The 18,117-nt window shown below is 33.2% G+C and overlaps 1 protein-coding gene across 1 annotated transcript; it reads left to right on the plus strand.

Moving 5' to 3' along the window:
* Positions 1-17,821, plus strand: LOC143054449 (uncharacterized). The gene is made up of 5 exons (XM_076227459.1): positions 1-134; positions 799-846; positions 7,002-7,117; positions 15,516-15,694; positions 16,254-17,821. The coding sequence occupies exons 1-5, from the start codon at positions 98-100 to the stop codon at positions 16,348-16,350; spliced, it is 477 nt and encodes a 158-aa protein (XP_076083574.1). The 5' UTR covers positions 1-97; the 3' UTR covers positions 16,351-17,821.
* Positions 17,822-18,117: the final 296 nt, after the last annotated feature.

Here is an 18,117-nt window from a genome sequence, read left to right on the forward strand (position 1 = left end):
TTAATACGCATTTTATTTTAAATGTTCTTCCTAGTAGTTGTTTACAATTTCTCTGTTAACGACGATCGTTTGCTTCACTTGAATCTATACACAAACCATGGAATGTTGTGATCTAGATCCAATACGGATTAAAGGTAAATTATCATATTAACTATTAGATGTATAAAACAAAACGTCGGACTACTATCAGATAAAATAGAAAATGGAAATAGGGAATGTCTCAAATGACAACCACCGAATCAAAGAATAAAATACACAGCCGTAAACAATCGGATTCAAATTTTATTAGGGTAAAAAACATGTTCGAATGAGCAAAAATTCAGATTGGCAATACATACCATATGTAGGTCTTTTAAAAGGAGACAATCTGAATACAGGACAGGAAATAAGGATTGCCACTGGAAAATGATGATATATTGGTTAAGGACGAAAAAATAGATGATAAGGTTGAAATGCCGTATGTTGTACTGTCACCATGAATAAAAAAGGGAGGATAAGTCGAGTCAAGTCGCAAAAGAAAAACAATAATAACAAACAACTATCCAAAATACATACAATAAATGAATACATACGACATAGACACCACCACACTGAACAGCATAACCTCACTAAAAATCGCGGGTTTGTTCATGTCGCCCAGAATGGTACCTGCTCCACTATTGCTTATGTAAGTACAAATTATGTGGTGAATTTCACCCAATTATAGTATATTCAAGGCAAAGAGATGGTGGGTGGTCAATGGTACAAATAAGATACGAAAATTGCCAACCTATATTATATATTTTTTTTTCATTATAGAGCCAACAAGTCGAGTAGTGAAGACTGGATACCTTACTATTTATGAACGTATGTTAAATAAAAAGTTAATTTAGCGGCCGAACTGACAACATTTACAAACCGTTGAACAATGTCATTGAAAATTAATATTCTGATTAAATATCATACAATGGGGTTTCATTTTAATTGTCCTTGATTGAGTGAAAATTAGTTAGAATTGTGAAAATCAACTAGTGTGCACGTAAGTGACGTCAAAACACTGTATTACGACGATATATTCCTAAAAATGGTTTCTTTCCTGCAAATGAACATGTTGAACAAAAACATAAGTTATTCACCTAGTAACAAGTAGACTTTGAAAAATCAGGACATTAACGCTAATATGAGTCTTTAAAACACTGTACTCATTTCCTTGGAGATTGATGTCTAGTGAATTAAATTTACACTCGTCAATTGACACTAATGCTTAACTTTTTAGTAGATCAAAAAACGTAACAGTAAACTAAGAATTAAAACAAATACACGATGATAACAAAATAGTAAGATGAAACCAATGAGCAATTAAAAAACATTCAACCAAAAGGGACAACATTACAATTTTCAGTTCATTATAAACTCGTCATAGATATATGACTTAAATGAGAGCCAGACTTGCGTTAAGGCAACTAAAGACACGTCAGGGACGCTCAAATCAATTAATCTGAACAGTACAAAGAAACAAAATACTTAAAACAAAACCTCACATAAAAGTAGGGATAAGCATTGTAACAGGAGGGTCGGGTGGCTATGCGTCACCGTTCCCTCTTGTCGATTAATGGTTCGTTCCGCTGCGACTGAGCTCTGGCAAATGAGACCAAATACAGATGATATTCAGATACTTTATTAAAATGTTCCACATAATGTACATGTGAACAGTGAAACTAAAACATAAATTTAGTTAAGTTAAGTTGTCGGATTAATGATAAACCAATGTAGTAATAAAAGAAAGGCGGATTAATGATAAATCCAGGTTGTCTATTTGAGACCCAGTACAAAAATTTTCTTTAATAAGTTTATACTTTTCACAAGTCCATTTAAGAAGGTATGAATCTTCTACGAGAATGGCAAAATCTTCTCTTAAATATCCAGTAAGTTGGATGAAACGTCTACCAAATCATTACCATATTATTTATATTAATATACACTTTGTTATTCCTTTATCTGACAGTGAAATAGTTCATTTTGCGTCATCTCGTATTTAGCAAAGGGAGATTATTCCACAGCATCTCCGTTACATTAGTCCCCTCTTAAAACTTGAAATACAGCGCAGCTTTATTTCTAGTTAAACTTTCGAAATAATCTCACACTGGTTATCGTCACTTTATACACATTTATCGCCGTCTGTAGCGTGATGAACTTCTTTCACTTGTATGTAGGAGACATTTGATCCCCATGACATGTAAGCTGTGCATACGTAAATGTTTAGCAAGTACACTTGCTGAAATGAGAAAGCAAACTTAAGAAAACTATACTTTAAAGTCAATTCAAACAAAACATATACATAATGTTCATACTGCTTTTAAATTGTTGTACAGCGTTTGTAAATATTCACACAGCTAACCTAGGTACCGATACTATTTTTCCCAAGTCCTATTAACGGCCCCCTTATGGAAATATAAGCCCTCTGGCACATAGTTGTGGTAGCAGTATGGCTATGCTGCGGCTTTCTTGCTGAAAACTGTTGCGGCTTCGATGCAGCGATAGCATATGTCGTATGCAAACTAGTTTTCTGGCACCATAATGGCGGCTACATTCTGGCACCATTGCGGCAATATTCTGGCATCATGTTGCGGCACTGATGCGGCTATAGCGTATTTCGTATGCAAATTAGTTTTCTGGCATTATTGTGGCGCTGTTACGGCTCTAATACGGCTATATTATTGCATCATTTTAGTGACAAAACATGCGAATAGGCCGTGCTTTGTATAAAATGTATTGCGCCGGCAAAACCAAGTTGTCAATGCATATATATGACATGCATTCATGCATTATAAATTTATATGCACAGGTACCTAAAATAAATGTCAGCGGTATCTGCATAAAATATAATGAAAATTTTTAATGTGCCCTAAGTTTAGCAAATAATATTGTGTTATTTACCAAACTACAAGTATGCAATTAAACTGCTGCAAGAAAGACCCACAAACTTCACCGATACATGTATAGTGAACTCAGATGAGGCCATGTTATTGAAATACACAATGCAAGATTGATCTTTTCTATACATGCAATTACTTGATATGAGTTTACTTACAAGTCTTCAAATCTTCAAAAAAAACAGCTAGAACACCAAATTCTTCAATACAATTATAATCCCAAGCAACATGGTGGATTTCTAACACACTAGTACAGGGAATAGCTAAAAACGCTGGAAGTGACATCATCAAATGTTCTGGCTATATTGTGGTGCTCATTAATTTTGAAAGGAATTAGTGTCGCAATGATGCCAGAACAATGCCGCTAGCAGCATCATCCGGCACTACTCCGGCAACAATCCTCTGGCAACCTGATTAGATTGCAGCTTTAAAGCCGCAACGCTGCGGCAATGCTGCAGCAACATTTTAAATTTCATAAGGGGGTATAACCAATTAACTTTGTAAACACTTCACCAAAATGAAAGACATATTATAAACATATACACCCGAAAATAGACACATCATTGTGGCATTCACAGATATACAATCCATTAGTCACATTGACTTGTGAATGTAAATCTCACCAGTAGCAGCTATATTAGATACCCCTACTCACATTTTCAAAAGTACTAGTCTAACCTAACCACTCTGGTCCTACAATAATTCTCAACCTTCGTCAGAAAAAACACATGCAGTACAAAGTTATATGTCGCAACTATATGCTATATACTTAAAAATAATTACATGTTTTCAGAATGTAAGTGTATTCGTGTGGTTGCTAAAACTTACAAGTGTCTACAAAATGTAATGTATGGAATCATTGAACTCTCAAATATATTCTGCTCTGTCTCTAATACTAACAGTTGTATACTGCATATTACTTCTATATATTTATTATATTTTATATTAACATTTCCTACAAATGTATCTATTCATTTCCTTTTTTTTTTATTTAAACCATAGTGTATTCCATTTATCAATAGTGTAATATGTGGACATCAAGTTTCATACATAAAATCAACAACATATACATACACATGTACAATGGTATCATAAAATTCATATACTTAGTTTAGTAAAAATCAATGTATCATATCTGGATCTCACTACCAAGTTTCAACTCAAGTTAGATAACACATTGGCCACCAAAAATGTAACAGGAGGGTCGGGTGGCTATGCGTCACCGTTCCCTCTTGTCGATTAATGGTGTTCGTTTCGCTGCGACTGAGCTCTGGCATATGAGACCAAATACAGATGATGTTCAGATACTTTATTAAAATGTTCCACATAATGTACATGTGAACAGTGAAACTAAAACATAAATTTAGTTAAGTAAAGCAAATTGTGTTGGTCGGATTATTGATAAACCCATGTAGTTATAAATGTAAGGCGGATTAATGATAAATCCAGGTGGTCTATTTGAGACCCAGTACAAAATATTTCTTTAATAAGTCTACTTTTCACAAGTCCATTTAAGAAGGTATAAATCTTCTACGAGAATGGCAAAATCTTCTCTTAAATATCCAGTTTCGTCTACCAAATCATTACCATATGATTTATATAAATATACACTTTGTTGTTCCTTTCTCTGACAGTGAAATAGTTCATTTTGCGTCATCTCGTATTTAGCAGAGGGAGATTATTCCACAGCATCTCCGTTACACATATCTAAAAGAAAAAAGGGTTTGCTCCACATTTACATCCATCTACATACATTTTAGTGTACATAAATAAATTTGACTAAAATATACTCTTTCGAATTGTGAACTTTCCATTTCTAAGAAGCAACATTCCAGCAGCACCTACATACGGGGTGTATATCTCCCAATTTATACGATATTTCCTGTGCTTGTATTTCCTATCATGATTTTCTTGATAGAGGGTTGCTGCTCACAAGGAAGCTATTAAACTAGGAGTTCCAAATGGTGAAGTTGAAATCATCCCTTCGTAAATTTTACGGACGCCATCACGAGTTTGTTGACCGTTATGGAATAATCGTTTCACATATGATATCGGATATGTTCCTTACGTCGTAACTACAATTCCCTTTCCTTTTATCAATATGACCTACCGAATTATACTATTTACTAGATTTGATATAACATGAGCAACACGACGGGTGCCATATTTGAAGCAGGATCTTAAACCCTTTCGGAACACCTAAGATCAGTTTTTGGTGGGGTTCGTGTTGCTTATTCTTTAGTTTTATATGTTGTGGCATGTGTACTATTGTTTGTGTGTTTGTCTTTTTCATATTTAGCCATGGCATTATCAGTTTATTTTCGATTTATGAGTTCAAAGTATCTGCGATGGATCATAGTTTTATGTTAAAGGGTTCATTTATGTTTTTGTTTAAGTTTCAAGCGTTGATTTGGGACGATCTTGTTTATGATTGTCTGTTTAATATCTACCGATAAACTTGTTTTTTCTTTGTCTTAAAATTTTTTTTTCACTTTAATTTCACATATCGTTATAAGATTATTATGATTTTCATTATCTGTTGACCTTCCCGGACTATATGTGACCCGCCACGACATATCCAGGCTTATGGAGGTAGAAAGTCATTGTGAGAAAAACGCCGTTAACTATATGTGACTAGCCACTTCAAGGCTTAGGGGGGTACATTGTCTAAAATTTGCTTTTTGTATATTTATCTAGAAGATCTAGTCATGTTATTATGACATATTTGTTGTAAAAGCAACGAGTCATTTCGAATACCGGTATGAAAATGAGACTGTTCTAATACGACTTTTATTAATTGAAGGCACTAATTTATAAAACACAAAAGTATTGTATTTATTAGCTCTTATTGATGTTCAACATGTTCAATAGCGTATTTGAATAAAATATCAAAGACTTAGATTTACTACAATTTAAACAACTCTTATCTCTTTTTTAGAACATGTAATTTAAACTTGTTGAAGTGAAGTTAGTTTAAAATTTCTCAAAGTAAACTTTAAGAATTCCTTTTTTTTAATTTAGATTTATTATGCATGTCTCTAAACATAGTATGCGACGCGTAACAGATTATGAGGTGTTCTCATATATGCATTTGATACGGTGCATTTATTATGAATATATATCAGACTTTATTTATGAAAGAAAATCTTAAGAGCAGAGCATTTTTGTTTTGTTTGTAACTCTATTTTAGAACATGTAATTTAAAATTGTTGAAATATGTTTAAAATTTGTCAAAGTAAGCTTAAGAATTCCTTTTTTTAATTTAGATTTATTATGCATGTCTCTTTACATAGTATGCGACGCGTAACAGTTTATAAGTAGGTGTTCTCTTATATGCATTTGATACGGTGCATTTATATTTCAGACTTCATTTATGAAAGGAAATCTATAGAGCAGAAATTTAAATTTTTTTTGTATTAATTTAAAATGTAGATTCAAATATTTTTCACTTCAAACGATAAACTAAAACTTTTTCAAAACTTACATATGATGTATAGTTCTGCGTCCGCAAAAAAGAAGCCAAGGAAAGTGTTTATCTCTTCTTCACAATACGCATTTCATTGAATCTCGATATTTATCATGTTTATAATTTTTCTAACAATGACGTTCTACCTTCGTAAGCCTGCAAATGTCATGGCGGGTCACTTATGAGATCAACCCCCTATTGTTTGTTAAGATTTTTTTCAAAGTTGATTTATTTTTTTATTATATCATGTTTCATTACTGTTTTGTTATAAGTACGCTAATCGGTATTTAGGCATCCCACCGTTTTATCAGCGTCATATTGAGCCATCCCTATTTACAATACTTTATTTTAAGAGGGTTACACATTTAGAAAAGCATAACAAAAAATGCAAACATATACATAATATATTTCGAATTATGGAAGTGAAAATAGATTGTTATGCCTTTTACTTTGTTTTTATGCATTTTAAATATAAGTTCCGTAACTGACGAAAGATATCAAAATTTTAAATGCAAACATTGTATCACAATATAACAAAAACATGGCGCAGACTTGTTAAAGAAAGCATTTTCAATGCGTTACTGTGGACTCTCGTCTATTCTATATATTTTGATATTACACAGGAGGATTTTTCGTCAACGGATGGAAAGACCGGTATTTTAAATTGTATGCCGACAGCAGTCTTTTATGGTACCATGGAAACAACGATGGGTATCACAAGGGTGGTATAAGGCTAAAGGTAATATTCTTCCACTTTTGTATGAATATCTTTTTCCAATTATGGAACACCACATACAGTTGTGTATCTGTATTCAAACTTATCATACAATTGTTAAACTTATTTATACTCATAAAATTAGATTCTGAACGGACACTTTTGTACAGTATCAATAGAAGGGATACAGTTTTAAAAGTCATAGGAAGATGTGGTCAGAGAGCCAATGAGACAACTTTTCATCCAAGTCATGATATTTAAACTTTTACCATCATTATAATCGCTTATGAACCACATAGACAAACGACAACCACTGATCAATAGGTTTCTAAAATTTATATATGTACGTGTAAATTTAAAATTTAGCAGTATACCTTTTTACATTTAGGGTTAACCAGGAATAAACTGAAAATCCTAGAGGATACATTGTACTGTATATGTTAAACGGAAAGAAAATACTGTCTCTCCTTATTCATTTGTCTTCATACGTATACAAAACATTTAGACAAAGCACTGTTAAGTAGCCACGTTATATATATGTTTTTTTTACAAATTGTTATTATTACAATTAGATAGATAAAATGAACAAACGAACAAGTGAAATTAGACATGTTAAATATTTGTTTAATTGTATATCTGAATCCTATTTTGATACTCTCACCCAAGGTGATATTTGCAACCACAAGTAACGTACTATTTGTTACATTTACATGTTTGCAGTTCATGCATGTTCATTTGCAATTGAATTTTTAGTAAAAATGCTTAATATTCTAAAACAATTGTCCTCCCACATTATGTTTACTTCCGATATCTTCAATTTCAGTGATCATAATTCAATTAATGTATTTCTGATCGACATGATTAATACAAGAGATTAACAGATTTAATTAGCGTGAATTTTTAAAATAGTTAAAATAGGAAGTTATTATTTTAATTACAATTGAACTTTTTTAAATTAATTTGAGAGTTAAGTTATGTTGATCTGTTATATATATTTGTATCTTATAAACTTCACCAACTTCCGACCGTATAAGTATTTTTGAAAAAGTACACTTAAGGTCCAATTACTCATACGGTTTGGAACATATACAATGTCATTTTATAATCATATCAAGCTTTTTGTAATTGATAAATATACATCAATAAGTTTAACAGATAACAAAGAGACATAAAACGAAACGAAGGTCATGTGATAAAGCATTTCTGGTCTATATGTTCGACTGATATATTTGAAAATTTTCTATGCATTATAGGTTAAGTGAACCCTATCTTAAACAAAACTAATTATAAGATATTTTTTAACTTATTTTCTTTTCGTGCTAGTACTGGAACAGTTTGTTCTAGTCTTGTCAATATTCAACTCTATTTAAGGTTCATTAGACGATTACAACAATTAAACATATTAGCTAACCTTGTATGGTTAATCAGTTTTCTAATTGTTAAGTGTTTATCTATCGATTATACTTTTTCAGATATTCGGCAAATACTCAAGCAAGTTATAAAAAACTTTAGTAATGGGCAGTAACGAGTCAGCTCACGTTTTCGACTATGTTCACTTATACATAAATCTAGTCTTGTTGGTCAATTTTTTGCTATTAAAAGTTTCCGTTTATCTTTCCGTTTATACAATAATCAAGATAATATACAAAAATGAAAATAAAATGGTAAAATGTGTCATGGGAAGGTTATAAATCCTATAGTAGTCGTCTAGCTATTTTGATGAAAAAAGACAGCAGAAAAATCTTATCATTTCGTACATGCATGCCTTTGTCAGATTTTCTGTATTTTTTTAAGCCTTTAAATCAATCGACAAAACTTATATTTTACCTCTATGTTCTATTTTTAAAATATTGTTAAATTCGATAACCAAATAGTGATTGTGGGTACGTCTAGTTGAATTTAGTTCAATAGTTTCAGAGTACAAGATTTTTGTAAGAATAAACGACGACGGACGATGGACTCAATATGACAGGTGAAATATTACCAGTTTGTACCCAAAACGTAATGCCTAAAAACTGGCTTGGCTGATTAAACCATCGAAGACTAATAGTCCATCAGCAGCAAAATCGACCTAATACCATCAATTTAAAAATTATTGCTAGACTTTTATTACTTAAAAAATATAAAGCAACTACACGGTAGGTATAGTATCCGGATAGGATCGTGGGATTTCGAGTGATTTGGTCGGGCTTTTTCGAGTGATTTGATTGGGCTTTTTCGATTGAATATCAAAAATGTAAACAAACAGACTTGTTTTCTAACAAAACGTGATATAGAAGCTTGAGTTTGATATATAAGGTTATACATGATATGTTAGTATTTGAAATATACAGATAGTATCATTCTGACATTGCTTTTCGTTTAAAAAGATAAATTAAAATAGGGACGAAAGATACCAAAGAGACAGTCAAACTCATAAATCTAAAACAAACTGACAACGCCATGGCTAAAAATGAAAAAGACAAACAGAAAAACAGTAGTACACATGACACAACATAAAAAACTAAAGAATAAACAACACAAACCCCACCAAAAACTAGGGGTGATCTCAGGTGCTCCGGAAGGGTAAGCAGATCCTGCTCCACATGCGGCACCCGTCGTGTTGCTTATGTGATAACAAATCCGGCAAATAGTCTAATTCGGTAGGTCACATTCAGGAAAGGGAAGGGGATTGTAGTTACGACGTAAAGAACATATCCGATATCATTTGTGATACGGTTATTCCATAACGGTCAACCAACTCGTGATGGCGTCCGTAAAATGTACGAAGGGATGATTTCAACTTCACCATTTGGAACTCTTGGTTTAATAGCTTCCTTGTGAGCAGCAACCCCCTATCAAGAAAATCATGATAGGAAATGCAAGCACGGGAATATCGTATCAATTGGGAGATATATACCCCGTATGCAGGTGCTGCTGGAATGTTGCTACTTCGAAATGGAAAGTTCACACTTGGATTTTTTTGTTTGAATCAGAGTGGTCCTTTACAAAGTAGGATTTATCCCTCCCTAAGACAAGATACTTGTATCTACGTTGGCCATTCTTTTTTACGAAGCAAAGCAATACCAACTCTTTCAATTTGTCTTTTAGTTTGGAATGTGGAATACTAGTGTACAGAGTAGAAAAGTCAAATGTTTTAATACTGTTACAAGATGAAAGAGAGTTAGATTGTATGTACTCTAAAAGATCTTTGGAATTTTTAACTATCCACATCTGATTCACGCCCCCTCTAGAATAGGCAGTTTCACAATAACTTTGAAGCCCGTCTTTGATTGCTGATACAATGGATGTTAATAATTTAGAAAGAGGTTTCGTGGAGCACTTGGAAGACCCAGCAATATACCGTTGTTTATAAGGACACTTATGTAGTTTAGGTATCCAATACAATGATGGCAGATCTAGTTCTTCATTTTTGGTTGAAATCCCAAAGGAACACAGAACAGACCTATGATTATCCAGGATTTCCTCTTTGGTAAGTGTCGTGAGTGTATATGTTGAGTTTCCAAGTGAATTGTCAATACCTAATTCGTTTATCAAGCAGTTAATGTAATGAGTTTTACATACAAAAACGATGTTGTTTGGGGCTTTATCTGCGGGGACAACAACATATTTGTCATGGAAGTAGGATAGGTGTTTTGCAACATTTGGGTCTTTAAAGATTGACGTAGCATGGGCATTGATAGACCCATTCAGTTTCTTAATTCTGATTTGTATCAACGACCTCACTGCCTTAATCCATTCGGAAAGAGTGTCTACGTCCTCCTTCTCGCGCTTAGCCCATTGCCTGGCATAATCCTCAACTGAATCCATCAAAATTTTAAAGTTGAATTTCCAATTGATGGATTTAGGCTCATGATATTTCGGACCTTTCGATAACACATTTCGTAGAGAAGTGTTATTAACAATGTTGAGGTCACCGGTAATAACGTGGCCAGCGGGATTATATGTGAATTGGGAATTAGCACAAGTGCAATCGGGAGGTTTAGACTTGAAGTCGTCCATATCGAGATCCTGCAAAACGTGTTTGTAATTGAAAATTTTAGTTGCAATAGGTTTGGTAAAATGCTTTTATTTCAAAATACCGAAGAAAGCCATTTTCTTACACATACAAATGCAAATGTCGACGGAAATGCATACATGGAATCTATGTATCCTTGGATATACAGACACTTTACAAAAACTATTGTTATTGCATTGAAAACGACATTTTGAGACTAAATTCAGTTTTTCATGTCCGCGCTTTTTCGAAAGTAGTCCGGGTTTTTCAAGTGTGTCCTTCTTTTATCGAGTGATTGTACACATTTCTAATAGCTAAAAATGTTATGTGTTTACGAAATAAAGGCTCAAATTAAGTACTTTCAAGGCAAATGGTGTATCAACACTTGCATTTTATCATGAAACAAGTATCGTTCATTTGTATATATTCTTTTTCTCACATCTTATAAATTGCATAAACAGTATTTATCCGTGATGTCAACAATCTATTGTGAGTGTTCCGGACCATATAAGTATTTGAATCTCATGGGATAACTATTACTGAACAGCAAAATGTCGACTTGGAAAATAACTTCCAAAAATGTCTTAATGAACTGTTAAACAAGAGTTCAACTGTTTTTCTAACTGACAAAAAAAGTCGATATGATAAAGAGTCTAATAATTGATACTAGAGACGGCCAGAAAACAGATACACACAGATTAAGACAATTGATTGAAAGACAATGGGTTTCAACTTGTAACTTGTGCTGTTTTGAATAGCCTTTGAACTATAAAATTCATACATTTCACTTAACCGTCATTGTTATAGATAAGTTTATTGTATTATTGAATCGTTTCTAATGTATACATATATGGTCCCAAATTGGGTTTCCCCTTGGGCAATTATTTGTTTCGCCACCTCTTTCGAAAAAAACAATATGTAACATAAATATATCTTTCGTTTACAATTTTCCTTTTTTTCTACCCCAACCACACTAAACCGTTAGTTTTCATGTTTGAATGGTTTTTAACTAGTCATTTGGGGGCCCTTTATAGCTGGTTGTTCGGTGTGAGCCAAGGCTCCGTGTTGAAAGGCCGTACCTTGACCTGTAATGGTTTATTTTTATAAACTGTGTTTTGGATGGAGAGTTGTCTCATTGACACTCATACCACATCTTCCTATATCTACATATACGCGTATGGTCCTAATACACATATGGTCCGGAACATAAGCATAAATAATTCGAATTGAGACGTTCATACATATATTGTATAAGATGAGATGTATGTTTGTTCTTAAATGAGTATACATCCTAAAATTGAGAATGGAAATGGGGAATATATCAAAGAGACAACAACCTGACCATAGAACAGACAACAGCCGAAGGTCACCAACAGGTCTTCAATGCAGCGAGAAATTATCGTACCCGGAGCAGTCCTTCAGCTGGTCGCTAAACAAAAATACTAGTTGAGTGATTAATGAACGCCATACTAAATTTCAAATTGTACACAAGAAACTAAAATTAAAAAGAGTACAAGACTAAGAAAGGACAGAGGATCCAGACTTGGGACAGGAGCACAAATGCGGCGGGATTAAACATGTTTGTGAGTTCTCAACCCTCCCCTATACCTCTAGCCAATGCAGAAGAGAGAACGCATAACAATACGCACATTAAAATTCAGTTTAAGAGAAGTCCGAGTCTGATGTCAAAAGATGTAACCAAAGAAAATAAAAAAAAATGACCATTATATACACTTGGAAAAAAGTATTGCAACACCTTGATTTTTAAAACTTTGAAAAATCAGCCTCTTTTTTTGGATGAAATATAATAAAATATATGTATAATATTATTGAAACATAGTTTATGATAACATTGGCATTGAAACGAACAAAAAATGTTTGAAAAAAAATGATTTATATAACCACAATTTTAATAACAAAATGAAGTGTTTTTTGTACAAAAAAAATGTATTTTACAACTTTTACTGTAGTCGAACTTTACAATGTCAGACATTTCAAAATTAATCTTCAGATGACTGTTCACATCATGGTTGATCGTTATACGCCAAAGAATTAGTACTTTGTGCGCAGCCTCCATTCAAACGGATAACCGCATCTAAACGTCTCCTGATTCTTGCCAAAAATCAACTTATTTGTTGCTAAGGTAGCAGCAACCATTTCTGATGAAGGGCATTGTTTATTTCAAGATGTGTTTGAACTGGGGTTGTCCTTTCGCGCACGGTCCGCCCAATAGTGTCCCATATATGCCCGATATGGTTCAAATCCGGGCTACGATCCGTCCAAGGAAGATGAACCGAATTCCATTGGAACAATGGATCTTCCTCCACGATGCTAATTTTCAACTTTAGCGAGCTCTGCACTACATTGGATACGGAAAACTGTGTGTCTGTTTGTAAGCAAATGTCTCCGAAATGGTCTTATCGCACGATAACCAGTAGCGATGAGTCGATCTCGAACAGTTCTTGTTAAAAGGCTCCTGTATGCCCACCACTCTCTTTTTAGAATTGTATTGTATGCAATGGGTTTCCTTCTGACCAACCTTCATTATGCTTGATTTTCCCTAGCAAATGGTATAGGGGGTCTTCTTTATCTCGGAAGGTCTTTAACATTGTTTAGTGCCTTATTTTTATTCTCAAAACGACTTATAGTGGAATGGTGATGACCAAAAATACGTGCAGTTGTTTCAGCGACATCCCTGCTTCTCTCATGCTGATAATCTGCCATCTTGCTGCAGTTTAGAGTTGTCGAGGACCCATTACAAGGTGTCAATCACTTGGTTATTTAAAGTGTTGAAAACAATGAGAATGAAAACATCTGTTTTGCTGTTTACGGGTACAGTAGCTGCATGTGCAGATAAAAACTTATAGAGTCGATATTTATTGATTAAACTCAGGTGATACTTAAATAATGTTTAATTAGTTCTATTTTACCAAATTATATCACAAAAAAATAAAAAGTGTTTTTTTAATTTCAATTTCAATTTGGTGTTGCAATACTTTTTTCCATGTGTATACATAAATAACAACAGACAACTAGCAGTTAACTGACATGCCAGCTCCAGACGTCAATTAAACTGATTGAAAGATTATGTCTTCATCATATGAATATCAGGCACAATCCTTCCCGTTAGGGATTTAGTATTACACATTCATAACATATAGGAGAAGAACATAACCCGTGTCATGCCAACAACTGGTAGATTATTCCATTATCTATTTGTCTGGTATCTTGTATTATTTATTTTATTGTTTAAGAACTGGAAACCGAAAATGACTAAATGCTACAACTGTGAGGAGGAGTCTGATTATGCAAATATAATAATTGGTCATACAGCAACTAAACACTATGATAACTTCCTTTCAATAAAAGAAGTGTCTAAAAGGTGGAAAATAGGAATATTAATCACGACATTGCAATGTTGTTCCTGTTGTCGTTCGAAGCACTGGACAATCTAGCTGGTGATAGCATATATAATATACACATTTTGTATTTGTCTATCATTGCAAAGGATCCTATTTAGGCTAATGAACTATTCATTTCATTGTTGATTTTATCTGAAATTTCGTTCAAATTTGGTATTCAATGGAAATAAAAATGGGGTGGATTAAGTGTGTGTTTTTTTTATTAATAGGTTTCTTTTATTAATCTTCGGAGTTCACTACAAGAAATATTATTTACTGTAAAATCAAAAGTAGCCTGAAATGAAGTTAAAATGAATATGAGTTCCCTGCATGTTCTCGACACCGTTTTGTTAAGGATCAAGTAATTTCTAAATGAACACTGAAAAGTAGTATAACGCTCTCCAAACATTAAATTGAAAAAAAAGATTCATTTTGATATGTTTTTGATAACTTGGGAATATATGATATTGTCCTTCACTTCATTACAGTTATAAACTAGAAATAAAGTATTTTTTTAAAGTCTAGAATACCTTCACAATTTCTGTAAAAAACCCGGACCATTTGTCTAAAAACCCGGACGATTCTACAGTTCTACTAGCGAAAAAAAAACGGCCAATAACAAACACTGATTTTTTTTATTAAATACAAGGAAATTGAGCTTCTTTGTAAATCAAAATATATATAATATTCAATATAAGATGGGTAGTAATGTTAAAACTGTTATATTATATATTTCGTTAATTGAACTTATCGAATGTTTTATCACTCGAAAAAGCCCAAACTACACTCGAAAAAAATGGACCAAATCACTAGAAAAACCACGATCTTAGCCGGACACTATACTTACCGTGAACTAGTTGAATATAATAAAAAATAAGAACTCGCATCTGATATCCGTGAATTATATCTGTAATGTGTTTTTTCTTAAAATTGCGCATTTTTGTAAAAAATAAAATGGAAAATAGCTATAATTAGGGATTATTTTTAAGAACAAAAACTATATTATTTTTGATTTGTTTTACAGATGGTTGCAAATTTCATTGCAGTTGGACCAATGTGTCTTCATACAGTTGATTTCCCAAAGCTTCCAAAAGGCAGACATGTCATACATTTGATGGGTGTTCCTGATATCTTCAAAAAGAACACTAAAAGAAGAAACATTAAAATGAACTGGATTTTGTTCCCGACAGATGGAGACATGCAGTACGTAATTACAACACATATGATACAGCTGGGTCAGTTCAAAACTCTCTAAAAATCTGTGTTCGTAGACATCCTCGAACTGTTCGTCACTATGATTCCAAGTACATAACTAAAAATGATCACTACGAGGAACTTAATATAGAATTAACACCGAAATGCAATTATGTACGTGATATACGGGGAAATCAACGGTATCCATTTTTCTGCCAAATATGCGCATTTTGACATGTCTCTTCGGTAATGTTCGAGGTTAACTCATTTGAAAGCTATTCACCAAAAACACCTAGACATTATTGCCATATCCGTGCGAAGAATCAGAGTTGTGCATGAGGGCGATATATTCCGTAATTCAAAATAAGTTCATATATTGTGTAATTTATATATTTTTATTTTATTTATTTTGTAAAAAGAAAACACTAAATCTTTATGTTTATGCAAGTAATAGCTATTGCGTTAAAGAGGCATTTGCTGTCAAACCCATTTCACCGCTTTCAATCAAATTAAAATATTAAAATGTATTTCCAAATTACAAATTATTTTCATTCATTATTAATTGCAGGGCATGGCTTCAGGCTATAAAACCAACGGTAGGTACAATAAAATTCTCATTTGATATGTGCAGCGAAACGCTTTACCTCTTGCACTTTATTTCATAGTATGTACCTCGCTTTGACTTTCGTATTTCATACATTTTTACAATTCTAATATTAAAAAGTAAACTTATAATTGGTCTACTGATTGCCTTATATTACCTGAATGCTTGTATCACAGGTCGTGTAAAACAAATTCAGTTACTACGTTTGATATATGGTAAATACACTCATTAGCGTATTAGTATTCATGTTAGTTCAATCTTTGACAATGATTGAGCTGACCATCAGTTCATGAATGCAGTGAAGAAGAATAGCAAACTTTGCAACTTATCTGTCAATCAAACAATAAAAAAATAGTGATATTGAAGGCCCTTAACTCCAGAAGTAAAGGATAGCAGAGACTGGTGAAATAATGTATATTAAGACAAATCATTACATAATCAGATGACAAAATGAGCAGTCTAAATATAGGCATATGTAATAAAGTTGCTGTTGACATTTTTGATGTTTTGAAAGAAAAATCAATTTCACTTTCAACTAAATTGAAAAAAAAGATGAAAAAGAGAAAAGATCTTACCTTAATCTTTCCTTTGCCAAAAAAGGTATCGATGGCGTCAACTTAGGCAATATCCTTCATCATAAATCAGTTCAATCGATAATACCTCTTTATTTCAAAGACCAGTCTGTACCACATGTGTACAAATCATTGCTTATACCTATACCAAACCTATTGCAACTAAAATTTTCAATTACAAACACGTTTTGCAGGATCTCGATATTGACGACTTCAAGTCTAAACCTCCTGATTGCACTTGTGCTAGTTCCCAATTCACATATAATCCTGTTGGCCACGTTATTACCGGTGACCTCAACATTGTTAATAACTCTTCTCTACGAAATGTGTTGTCGAAAGGTCCGAAATATCGTGAGCCTAAATCCATCAATTGGAAATACAACTTTAAATTGATTCAGTTGAGGATTATGCCAGGCAGTGGGCTAAGCGCGAGAAGGAAGACGTAGACACTCTTTCTGAATGGATTAAGGCAGTGAGGTCGTTAATACAAATCAGAATTAAGAAACTGAATGGGTCTATCCATGCCCATGCTACATCAATCTTTCAAGACCCAAATGTTGCAAAACACCTATCCTACCTCCATCACAAATATGTTGTTGTCCCCGCAGATAAAGCCCCAAACACCATCGTTTTTGTGTGTAAAACTCATTACATTAACTGCTTGATAAACGAACTAGGCATTGACAATTCACTTTGAAACTCAACATATACCCTCACGACACTTACCAAAGAGAAAATCCCGGATAATCATAGGTCTGTTCTGTGTTCCTTTGGAATTTCAACCAAAGATGAAGAACTGGATCTTCCATCACTGTATTGGATACCTAAACTACATAAGTGTCCTTACAAACAACGGTATATTGCTGGGTCCTCCAAGTGCTTCATGAAACCTCTTTCTAAATTATTAACATCCATTGTATCAGCAATCAAATACGGGCTTCAAAGTTATTGTGAAACTGCCTATTCTAGAGGGGGCGTGAATCAGATGTGGATACTTAAAAATTCCAATTATCTTTTAGAGTACAAACAATCTAACTCTCTTTCATCATGTAACAGTATTAAAACATTTGACTTTCCTACTCTTTACACTAGTATTCCACATTCCAAACTAAGAGACAAATTGAAAGAGTTGGTATTGCTTTGCTTTATAAAAATGAATGGCCAACGTAGATACAAGTATCTTGTCTTAGGGAGGGATAAATCATACTTTGTAAAGGACCACTCTGATTCAAACAAAAAAATCTCTGAAACTGATA

Source organism: Mytilus galloprovincialis, chromosome 12, assembly GCF_965363235.1.
Source record: "Mytilus galloprovincialis chromosome 12, xbMytGall1.hap1.1, whole genome shotgun sequence".
In the NCBI taxonomy this organism is placed as follows: Eukaryota; Metazoa; Mollusca; class Bivalvia; order Mytilida; family Mytilidae; genus Mytilus; species Mytilus galloprovincialis.

Excerpts from the sequence above, each read along its gene's own strand:
- LOC143054449 (XM_076227459.1), top strand. The coding sequence starts at position 98 with ATGGAATGTTGTGATCTAGATCCAATACGGATTAAAG. Across the intron at positions 135-798 it reads AGATCCAATACGGATTAAAG|AGCCAACAAGTCGAGTAGTG; the intron begins GTAAATTATCAT and ends TTTTCATTATAG. Across the intron at positions 7,118-15,515 it reads AGGGTGGTATAAGGCTAAAG|ATGGTTGCAAATTTCATTGC; the intron begins GTAATATTCTTC and ends TTTGTTTTACAG.